We start from the raw sequence: 12,125 nt of genomic DNA, 5'->3' as shown, positions 1-12,125 counted from the left end.
TGTTCTTTAGGCTACTCCTTTGTGGAGTAGTTTGTAACTGTGTTGTGCTCTAGGCTGAATATATAATGATGATGATGATGATGATGATGATGATGATGGTGATAATGATGATGACAATGATGATGATTCATTCATGCAACATGTACTGCATCACACGCCATCTTGTGGGCAAAAGTTTTGTCAGGAGGAAATTGAAAGAACCGTCCTGTCCCACCGTAGTAATGGTCAAAGTCATGGTCAATTCACAAATACAGGCGTAGTTAAAAACATGAATACATTAGGTTTAAAATGATCGATAATTATCTTATATTTTCTGTCACATCACAAATAATGAACGAGTCTCATTTTTTAAGATCCTTTTGTTTTTTTTCTTTGCATTTTTGCCTTTATTTCGTTAGTCCCCGGGCGGATTCGAGCCCACGACGTCGCCGTTACACGGTATGAGGGTATGACACACGTTATTATTGACTACATCCGGTTCCCAGACAGACTCACATCGCCTGCGCACTCGCAACAAAATATCGAGCCGCCCTTCCTCCCCGCCAACTTGCACCGCAGGGTCGGGCGGACGTCGACTCACAACGACTATAAGTAAAACCGAATTGATTTCCTTCTCATATTGGAGACTTTTGGAATCAAGATGGAAAGTCCGCATCATACCGGGAAAGGTAAGGCAACGCGAATTCAAAAATATATCATCCGTAGCGAGTTATCAAGTTTCCTTTAGGATTGTGTGCGCCCGTTTTTCAACATGGCGTACCCCGCTCTGAGATGGCGGTGGCTTAGCGTACGGCGCCAGCGAGCTAAGTGTACGGTAGTTAAGTAGCTAGCTAGCTGGCTAGCTAGCCATCCTGATAGAGTTTCTCACAACCGACCCCAAACGTCTCATCTTGGCAATTTGGGTAGCATCAAAAATCCCGTCTTTCCCAGCCATATTTGCGATGGAAGTAATATGTTATCAATATGTACCACTTTGTTTGGGCTGTTCATGTGCGGTCAAACTGCAATTAATTACGATACATCCGACAGCACTTGAAGGCAGCAAAAGCCAGCTTGGTGGAAGTGGAAGTGCAGCTGGTGTGCCAAAGTGTCTTAATATTGCAGTGGTTCATAAACTGTGGTTCAGTCTCCAATGGCATGCAAAAACAATCTCTTGTATTTACATAATTTGTTTCCTGGGAATGTCCTGAAAAAAGTCTCTAAAGTGATTTTGCATTAACTGAAATTTATGGCATTTGCTAGCTACCTATGCTAGACCGATATGGGTTTTTGGAGGCTGATACCAATATTTTTGGATTGAAGCTGCTAACAAGTACTGCATATTGGAAGTATTCAGTGTTTGCCCTAGTTATACCATGGGACACTAAAACTCTCCATTGAAACCCAGGATGATGATAATAATAAAACATTAATGGATATTTGTGTGCAATCCGATCAAAATGTTGCATCAGAACCAGTTCATGTTAAGGCCTTCCCATAGGCAACCAGTGTAATATTGATCAATTCTACAATAAATATGTAATTAAACATACTGCATCATATCCATCATATCAGAGGTGGACGACACTGGCTAGCTGATATCTGATTTTTTAATAAAAGGCCATGAGTTTGGACATACTTCACTATGACCATTTAAGGCCAAACTTACATTGTAATTAATTTTCTAGATGCACCTCTTCTGCTGCCGTCTCTGCGCCTCTTCATCCCGCCACTGCGACTGGTGTCTGCAGCCATGTGGCAGGTCGTCCAGAGGGGAGACGTGCAGGATTATGGGATGTTGGAGGAGTTCATCAGCACAGTTACAGAAATTGTTCCCGAACTTTTGAATCCAGATCAGAAAGCCCAGCTGCTCTTGGGACTTAGAGCAAGGGTAAGACTGATATGCATTTGTCCCAGATGTTTGTTTAGAGGAATCATTCAACAAAATGACCCTGTGGTACAGTTAAAGAGAAACACACACCGCTCACATTGACAACAGCAGCTTGTTCTCTCCCTAGCAGATGTTTGCCTCGCAGGACAAAGTGTAAAATCAAATCAAATGTCATATAGCTGTCACCTTGATTCAGGTGGTAATGGACATAATCATACAACATTTTCCAAGGTGGTCAGCCCTCTTTAGTATCCCCAATAACACATCATCCAGTTATTTTCCAACATCTGGTCAATAACCAGCCGAGTTAATCTCTCTGAGTGAGAGTAAAGGTACAGTTAATGATGTGTTATATGTTTCTACAATAGAAACTACCCACATCATCTGCTAGGCCTCTGTCTCTCACCTGAAAACCGATTTAGCTTGTCCATTGCTGAGCCTCATGAGCCTCCTGTTGGAGAATAACATTTCCAGGCTGTACTGTCCGTTGTTTTACCCCTGAGGCAAAATGTTTCTGTTGCAGGTGGTGCTTGACTTGTGCCGGGCTGAGCAGATATCAGAAATGGAAACCATTGAGATGCACCTGGAAAGGATCAAGACCCTAATATCCACTTGGGCAGCACAGGTTGGTTTCTACACGTGATGCGCAGGTCGACATAGGCTGCATTTTTATTCCATCAGTTGCAGTTGCAAGACTGTGGCAGCTAAAGTGAAAGTCACAGCCCCCAAAAAAGACTGTTTACATTTCTCCAGTGAACCAGAACCAAGTTTTCACTCTGATTATGACTGTACCGATTAAGTTTGATCATGGCAGGCTTAATATGAGTAGCTGGGATTTTCCATTTTCCATCTTTCACACCTCAGGAAAGAATGAAATCTTTGGCCAGAGTGTAATAAATCAAGACAATTTTCTAATGAATACATAAAGGTACTTGAATTAGGGGTTGGAATTTTTTTTCCATCTTCTGATCAAATATTGTGCAACATAATTTCTCTCAGTTTAGAGCTGGAAACTCAGCAATGGCATTTGATACAATAAAATTGCTGATCCCCTCACAATATCAGATAGAAGCCTCAATAAGCAGCAGTGGAATCTGCTTCAGATGGTATATCTTTGGATGGCTTTATTTTCATTTTGGACCACTTGTTCTAGGCCCGCTAGGCTTTAATAGGCTGGACCTGCGTTTAACTGTTGATCTCTTTCTGGATATGTTTGCTATGCTATGCAGCACTTCATGCAAACTCATTGAGCCACAATCTATGGCTTTTGTTGCGCCACAGACTGCCAAATGCCAAACCACCAGACTGTGTTTGTGGCTTGTGATTTGTGCAAGAGTAAACAGAACAGGAAGGAAGTGAAAATAAAAAATATACACTGATGCTGGGAAATGTGAACGCTCCACAACTTGAAAAGAAAAATGCCACACTGTAGCAGGCTGATAAGAAATTAATACACAACTCATTCTCCAGCATATTATCATTACTAAATTAGTCAGCAGCCAGTGCTTATGGAAGAGCTATGATTTTGTTACACTGGCACAAGCAATAGTCAACTCAATTGCTAGAAACAGTGAGGCTACAGATCAGTTGGCTATGATGCATTAGCAATAAAAGGAAAGCTGCCTGTTCAGATGATCTGAGATACTCCTACTCTTGCATTTCTCTTTATGAACCCATTTGCCTCTTACCCATCATTAATCATAAGGATTTGTGGTTATAACAGTCAACCCACATATCAGTACAAGATGAATGTGCTAACAATTTACCATCATTTCAGTAGATCAAAGGTTTTTCTCTCATTTTAAATTACTGTATATTTTGTCCCAGCCATGTTTTGCAGAGGTCGAGTTTCCAGAATCAAACTTTGTGGATCAAATCGAATTGCTATTGAAAGACCCGGAGGAGAGGGAGAAGTTTTTCCAGGTTTGTGATTTGTATCAGGTGTTTACCCCTTTGGATTGATGAGTTATGTTAAGCTTTGGCATTGTGCTTTGAGCTCAAAAGACCATGGGAACATTTTTGGCTCGTAAGATGACAGCTCTTTATATTGTTGAAGCAGTGGATGAAGAACAAATACTAAGTTAAACTGTGAATGCGAATTATTTTTTCCAGGATGTATTCCCTACGGATTTTGGGCCTGAGTATGACAACGCTCTACAGGTGCTCATGCTGGATTTTCTGTCCAGACTGGAGAGGCTCCTTCCGGTACCAGACCTTCAGCAGGTACTGAAACCAGGGTGGGAAACTAACCTTTAGGAAACCAGCCACTGCGCAAAATCCACCAGCTTACTTACTTTATTTACTAACCAAACTCATTTTAGGAATAGAGGGGAACCTTTAAATGATGGTTGGCTGGTAGAGTAAACAAACTAAGTAGCCACATGCAAAACTTGTTCACAAATATGTCGAACACGACATAGCAGTGAAGAGTTTTCACTGTGACAATTTGTTTTGACCTTCACCTTCTTGTCTCTGTCTCAGGCTGCAATGATGCTCAATGCGGTCCCGTCCGCCCTGGAGGAATGTGTGCAGTCTGTTCCTGACCTGCAGCAGCTGAAAACTGTGCTCCAGTACCACACAACACTTGGACATTTGGATTTAATTGGTGTGTCTCTTCTCGGTATTTTAATCTAACACTGTCACAATATCTGTCTTGTAGGTGGTAAAATATTTAATAAGGTTTTAACTATTAATTATTCCGACTGTTACTGTGTGATACCGTGAGTTTTGTTTTTTCAGTGAAACTAATAGCCAGTAATCATAATGGTAATGTCTTTTTTTCCCCCCACAGATGAAACGCAGGCCATTTCATCCTCCTTTGGGAACTGCATCCTCTCTTCTCTGTCTCTCCCTCAGTTGGAGAAGGTTGTAATTGATGCAGACCAGATACAGTTACAGCCTCCATCAGAGCAGATGCATGGCTGTATGACTGTACAGGTGGAGGGTGAAACTGTGACACTGTTGGACTACATACAGATTGAACAGCCATCAGGTTTGGTTGAGGAACGGGACTCTGTTAAATTCGAGCCTGAGGATCGAGAAGGTTCTGTAAATGACGAGGAACACGCTGTGGGTATTGGGCTGGGTGAGGGTGACGCAACTAATCAGGATGTCACCGACACCCTCAAGCCAGCATCCTTTCAACCACTGAAACAAAGCAAACGGCTTCAGTTAAAGAGAAAGGCTTTAAAAGAAAAGAAAGACTCCTCTGCGCCAACGTCTAAGAGACCAAGAAGAAAATACCCCAATAACAAGACATGTCCCGTGTGCAATAAGACTTTCCTGCGAGCCACAGCCATGAGAAGACACCAGGAAATCCATTCTTCCAATCGGGATCTCAAGTACCAGTGCCCCAACTGTGACAAACGATTCAGGGACCAGTACGACATGAATCGGCACAACATGCGCGTTCACGAAAAGGAAGAGATCACTTTTGACACTAAACTGGAGGACGCAGACGATCCTAGCACTTCTCAGATACTGGACAACAAAAATTGCTTTCTGTGCGGGAAGTATTTTGCTCGCAGAGTAGATATGGAGAGGCACATGAAGTCCCACTCGGAGGATCGTCCGTACAAATGTGCATACTGTGAGAAAAAATTCAAGCACCCATATGTGTTAAAGAGGCATCAAAAGGAGATATGCAAGAGTAAAGACCTGAAAAAACCTGTCGCTGTGGGTAAATTTGCAGAGACACAGGGCTCAGATCCACAGCTATCTTTAGAGGGGCTAACAGATGGCAAAATCTGTCCCATCTGCAGCAGGATCTTACCTTGCACTGCAGACATAACAAAGCATTTACGGTCTCACACAGAAGAGCGTCCTTTTATCTGTGTCACTTGCGAGAAAGGCTTTAAGTACAAAGACACATTGAAGAAGCATCAGATTATCCATGGTCACGAGGGTATCCGGGAGGAAGAGAGCAAGACCGTGGCACAGATTTTGGCCGAAGCTGACCACCATAATTGTAGTGATAGTCTTGATAAAACAGAAAATAGTCCAGATACACCTGCTGCCACTTCAGGAGAGACCCCACCTGCTGCTCCTGAACAAGCAAGAAAAAAAGCTCTTAAAGTATGCCCTGTCTGTGCCCGGGCGTTCGATAGTATAAAAACACTGAATAAACACATGCAATGTCATACAGAGGATCGGCCTTACCATTGCATCCATTGTAAGAGGCGCTTTAAACACATGCATGGATTGAAAAGACACCAGATTTATGCCATTTGTCATAAGAAGATAGTGCGATACTCGAAAAAGGAGGTAAAAGTGGCGGCTAGCCAAGGTGAGTTGACCAGTGATCCCCAACAGGGGCTGCCCCTCAAGATACCTGTATGGTGTTCCAACTGCGGCAAGCACTTTGAATACCCGTCTGCGTTGAAAGAACACCAGGAAAATGTTTGCAAAGTGGATGTCAAGGAAATCATGAAATGCAACGACTGCGGAAAAGAATTCAAGAGCATGACCATGCTCAAGGTGCACCAGAGAATTCACGATCCCCTCTACTGCAAAGAGTGCGGGAAGATACTCGCAAACGAGCCCGCCTTCGAAAGGCACAAACTGATGCACAAACCAATCCAGTGCACAATGTGCGACAAGACCTTCACGCTCCTGAGACGTTTGAGGGAACACTACGAGAAGCAGCATAGTTTCAGCGGACCGTATCCTTGTACGCAATGTGAGAAAACCTTTACTCAGCTGTCTTACCTCGCCATCCACGAGAGGGTCCACAACGGAGAGTTCCCTTACACTTGTAATATGTGTCCAGAGAAGTTCAGATCTTCCAACTGTCTGACGGTGCACCAGCGGAAACACACCGGAGAGAAGCCCTTCCTGTGCTGGCAGTGTGGGAAGTGCTACCGCTCTGCCTCCGAGCTAACGGTGCACATGGGAACCCACTCGGAGGAGAAGCCCTGGGCCTGCACACAGTGCGACATGGCTTATCGGACGAAGCTGCAGCTGACGAACCACGTTGAGCAAGTCCACATAGGCGTGAGGTATCCCTGCAACAGCTGTGGGAAGCAGTTCATGAAAGAGACTTCGCTGAAGAGACATGAACTCATCCACACGGGCGAGAGGCCACATCAGTGCACAGAGTGCGGCAAGACCTTCCTGACCGCTAATGAACTGAGGCTCCACACCAGGTATCACACCGGCGAGCGTCCGTACAAGTGCGACCTGTGCGGAAAGGCCTTCATCCAGTCAGGATATCTGAAGTCACACATGCGCATCCACACAGGAGAGAAGCCATTCAAATGTGACCTGTGCGACAAAGCCTTTAGGTTATCCTATCACATGAAAAAACACAGGCGAACACACAGCGGAAAGCCAAAGAGTCACATGTGCGAGGAATGCGGGTTAGCTTTCACCCATAAGAAGTCCCTGTGCGAACACTCCCTCTCTCATGAATTGAAAATTGAGCCCTCGTTCACTCAGGAAGTGAGAATAGAATTTCAGTAGTAATCCTGATATTTTCATGTAGGTTGTTCTTTCTATCTTTTCGGATGTCTGTGATAATTTATGGGCTTGTAGTGTGATCATTTCACCAAAAAGACTTGATTTCTTGGTTCTTAATTTGCTTTTCATTATTTTGATTTTGGCTAATTTGTAAATCAGTTATCTTTCCTTGTTGCATTGTTATATTGCTGATTCACATGTTCTGAAAGGGATGTATATATTGGAATCCAGTTAATTATTTTTGCTGACATGGCTTTTGAAATAAATGAACCTTGAATGTAATAATTGATTATTGTTCATTTTTAAGGGAGACAAAAGTATATTGGCCATCTAACATAAGTAAGTTGAACATTAGATGAAACAATTTATAAAGTAAACTCACTGAAATGTCAGTTAGTCACTACTACTATGGGATATAGCTATAATACATTCTTACATACCTTAACTTTGTCTTGGGAGTCATAAGGAATCTTATAAAAGTGTATGATGTGTTAGATGAACTAAATGTGGAATTCATAGAATTGATGCCACATTCTGTTTTGTCCTTTAGTAACAAGCTATTTTAGGTGTAACTACAGTATAGCCTGAGGTTTTACCACCTTGCCCAGTGTTTTCACAAATGCAGTAATCTTCTTCGACCATAAGATGGCAGTATAGTAGTGATGATGGGGAGCAGTGCTGAACAGCAGCACTCCACAGGGGAGGGAAAGTTGTGAATATTGCCCCCTGCTGCCACAGCTTGTGCTAGAGGGTCTTGACTCCTCTGCAGGCTTCCTGATACATAAATAATACACTGTGAATATTGTATCATTAGTATCCACATTTCAGTTCTCATTAAAGACGCATTGAACATTGAAAGCGATGTCTGCAATGAAACTTGATTGCTGCAGTTTTTCAGTTTATTCAGCCCTGCTTTTCCCGACAATTGTGCTGACGTGCTCTTTGTCTGGAAATCGATATTTACTCTGCTCTGCTCCAACCTGAAACTGAAGCCACAGTCCCTTGTCACCTGATTGTAAACTCAATCTGAGTGACCAGCTAAAACCTCAGCACAGCAGCTCGAGCAGCATCTCTGCCCAGTTCCAGAGAAACTGCTCTCATCTCAGAAATCAAAGGCGAACTGAGTCAGAGCCTCTCCAGAGTGTTGGGAGCAGATCACTTTTTAAACCCAAAGCATATTGATTTATATGGGGCTGTAATTGCTTCAGTGTGTCCTGGATTATTCCCCCCGTAATTGAGGCCTGGCAAAGTTTTCTCTTCCTAGACATAGGCTTCCCTGTGCCAGGCGGTGGGCAGAGGAGCACCGCACCCACTCCCCAGCCCCACCAACCAGCCAAACAGCCAGCCAGAGAGCAGTGGCCCTTACCCCCAAAACCACTCTGCATCGTGGGATAAGTAAACAGCCCAAACAGTACACATCCCTGAATGCTTTGTCTGGTAACTTTAAGATGTACCTCATACAGGAACTCGTCCAACTCTAATTGCGGTATAAGGGAGCACATTTTGGAGTAAAGCTGAGTAGGACAGACAGCTTGCTACAATATCAGTAACACTAAAAAGTACCGAATCTGTAAATTCTTTGATATTTGGCTTGCCTCTTTGGTTTTCTTTCCAGCATTAGTTGTGTTTACTGAAACCACATATTAAGACCATAATTACATGTACATGCTATTGTTCAAGTATTTGTTTTGTGTTTTTGTTACTGACTCAGTGGGACATTCCTAGATTTTGTAATGGAGGGAATGTTTGCACGCTCTGACAGGTCTCAAGACTACCGTAGTGTCACAGATATGTTGTAGTGTTACTTTATCAATCCCACAGTAAGATATCCCTTTGTCAATGAAACACCGCAAATGATACAGCGCACGGAATAGGGCACAATCATGAAACACCACACAGAATGCATTGGTAACAGAGAAACATACAGTAAATAACAACCAGCGGCTTTGCTACTGGGAATCCACACTGAGAATGTGGGTCAGGGACAACTCCACTGTGCTCACTGCTAGGAAATGGGGGGTATGGCCTCCAAATGCAGTTTCTTGAGAAACTGATGTAATAAAGTACGGTTTGTTGAAAATCTTTCTGTGAACTCTGAGCTACTTCTTCAACTCTCCCTTACAATAATCCAGCAGGTTCAGCGATCATAAACAGTTAAACTGTCTGAGAGATGTTTTGAAAATGGGGTTTGATCATCAACAGGCACCACGGAATTTCCTGGCCTTTTTGCCAAAATAATGTGACCCCTACATGTTACTAAGGAAACATAGCATATCAAAACAAGCACCCCATTTCTCGCTCTGCTCCATGACGCACCTTTATTTCTTCCATATGAACACTGTATGGCACACCAAAGGGCTTTGATAACAAATCCGCACCAAAAACATGGACATCAGTACCACACACAAACTCCCATACACCAGTACCACACCCTATTCCACTTAACCACTAAGCTTGGGAAAGTAATATACAAAAAAATCACAAATTACCCCTACAATCACTTGCAATAGATACCCTGCTTTCATTGTTTTTGCAAAGCTTTTTTGTTTAAGTCAATGGATAGAGAAGGAAATATAACACAGAGAACCCATTGAGCTGGAAAAAACCTCAGACTAATCAAGAGAATAGAGAAGGATTGCTCTCCTAATCAAGCGTGTGTGTGTGTGTGTGCGTGCGCGTGTGTGTGTGTGTCCTCATTTGAACCTGTGTGTGTGCCCAGACATATCTCCAGCCTCACACATTCCCTCCTATCTTGGGTACCAGCCCTGCAATCCCCACACACAGCCTCCCTCACTACTGTGGTGTACATGGACTGGTGCAGGTCTGCAAAACCAGGCTTTATCTCTCCTTCATCCACACTAATTCTCTATCTGTCTCTCGCTTTCATCCACTCCCATTCATTTGTATTCTGAACCGCTGTCTGTATCTCTGTATATCCCTTTGACATTTGTTTGGCAGGCCAGACTAGACGGGATGCTGTCAACACTGCAAAAAATGTCCCTCTTGACAAGTCATTTAGTGTCATATTCAAATTTCAAATCTCAAGTTTTTAAAAAAACAAGTGAAATATTCTGCCAATGGGGTGAGATAATTCCATTTGTTCCCAGGGCAGTTTCATTTGTTTCAAGAATGTTCCATAACCAAGTGTCATGAAATATGAATCAAGGCAGAATAAGGCAGGTCACTCCACTGGTATCAGGAAAATGGCACTTGATTCAAGAAAAAAGTTGAAGTGAAAGTGAAATTATCCCACTGGCAGATTTTTGCAACTTGTTTTAAGAAACATATGACTCAATACTAAACTAACTGACTTGCCTATATGGACATTTTTTGCAGTGAACACTTTCTCCTTCCTACAGCAGAAGCCCTGGGAGTGAAAACAAGCCTTTTCCTGGTCAATGAGTTCACTGGGGCGGACGTCTCCTTAGATGAGGCTGCAGGAGGGGGGGGGGGGGGGGGGGGTTGGGGGTAGGGGGGGTTGGAGGTGGTGGTGGGGGCGGGGGGGACTAAAAGTCTTGCAACCAAAGAGAAAAGAGTCAGCGAGAGGGAGAGAGAAAACTGGCAGCAGGACAGTTCTGTGCACTGGGCATTAGAGCCGGCGAACAGGGGAAGGTCAGCCCCCCTGCCTGCTACCGCATCAAGCAGATGTACTGCATCAGCAGACTCCCATCATCAATACTGCCAGACCACAGCGGCAGTGATAACAGGGAACTTTGTGATAAAGCATTTACACGGTAGCTTGTTTTTATAATCTGCAATCATCAAGGGACAAAGAAAGATGAGATAATTTCACATCAGAGAGCAGCTACCGACGGAGAGGCTTATTGGCATCAGTGATCGACCGCGTCCCTGATCTGATGCAAACAAGGTCATCCTCCGGTTTGAAAGCAGCTTTGTCCCTCTAATCAGAGGAGCCTCATCATATTCCATGTTGTATCAGCAGCTCCTGACAATGACGCAATTCATCAGGGAGTGCAAATAGAGACGCGCGGCGCTCGGTGTGCATCTTGCCTCCGTGCCGCAGTCCTGATAGTATGATAAGTCAGATGTTCGCACACACACACACACACACACACACACACACACACACACACATTGAGGTCATGGAGTTGCATTCTTGGCAATGAACCCAAAGCTGGGAGCTGTAGGTAAACCATAAAGGACCCGTAACACACACAATAAAAGATTTGGCGATGAGCTGGGATTTTGGCTGCAGATGTCATCTTAGTGAACTGGGCTGAAACCGCCGAGAATCTACTCAGTGCTTGACACTATGCCTTGGAGCATGTGCATGTAGAAACATGCAATGCTCAAAATCATAGGATGAGTTAAATGTGGATTAATCTACAGATTTCATTTAGCTTTAATTCAATTCTGATGGCCCCTGTAGTCTCTGTGCCGTCAGGGAGTCAGTACTGCCCATGTCATGTGGGGACATTTGGTCGGGCTTGTGTTTTGACCCACTTTAGGCCAACTAGGTGTTGTTGCGTGTCTTTAGCCTCGGTTCCCTTTGGATCTGACCTTGCTTGTGATGCACTTGCGCTGCCCAAGCAAGCCGGGATATGTGCTGATGTCCTGGTTTATGATTGGGTCAGCACTGATCTCCTGTTTAGCGATTGGATCAGTGTTGATATCCTGTCTCTGCTGAAAACAGCCCTCCTTAAGCCCTTGCACAAGGCAGTGGTCTGTCATTGCCGTTTCCCCGTATCACAGTGGGAACATTGGGTCCGTAGCTTGTCAAACTGCATAGCGAGTGCCATCAGGTGTTTGTCCAGCCACCAGTATACAAGACAGCTGG

General features: G+C 43.8%; 1 protein-coding gene across 1 annotated transcript; it reads left to right on the top strand.

The window, feature by feature from the left end:
• The first annotated feature begins 531 nt into the window (after positions 1–531).
• Positions 532–8,163, top strand: LOC139928172 (uncharacterized). The gene is made up of 7 exons (XM_071920610.2): positions 532–668; positions 1,668–1,870; positions 2,394–2,495; positions 3,698–3,793; positions 3,983–4,093; positions 4,352–4,475; positions 4,662–8,163. The coding sequence occupies exons 1-7, from the start codon at positions 641–643 to the stop codon at positions 7,328–7,330; spliced, it is 3,333 nt and encodes a 1,110-aa protein (XP_071776711.2). The 5' UTR covers positions 532–640; the 3' UTR covers positions 7,331–8,163.
• The last annotated feature ends 3,962 nt before the right edge of the window (positions 8,164–12,125 follow it).

Source organism: Centroberyx gerrardi, chromosome 24 (genome assembly GCF_048128805.1).
Source record: "Centroberyx gerrardi isolate f3 chromosome 24, fCenGer3.hap1.cur.20231027, whole genome shotgun sequence".
In the NCBI taxonomy this organism is placed as follows: domain Eukaryota; kingdom Metazoa; phylum Chordata; class Actinopteri; order Beryciformes; family Berycidae; genus Centroberyx; species Centroberyx gerrardi.
This window is presented reverse-complemented; position numbering and strand designations above follow the sequence as displayed.

Bases quoted from the DNA above. Each gene is read 5' to 3' on its own strand.
- LOC139928172 (XM_071920610.2), top strand. From the start codon at position 641: ATGGAAAGTCCGCATCATACCGGGAAAG. The intron at 669-1,667 runs GTAAGGCAACGC...TTAATTTTCTAG, and splicing joins TCCGCATCATACCGGGAAAG to ATGCACCTCTTCTGCTGCCG. The intron at 4,094-4,351 runs GTACTGAAACCA...TCTCTGTCTCAG, and splicing joins CGGTACCAGACCTTCAGCAG to GCTGCAATGATGCTCAATGC.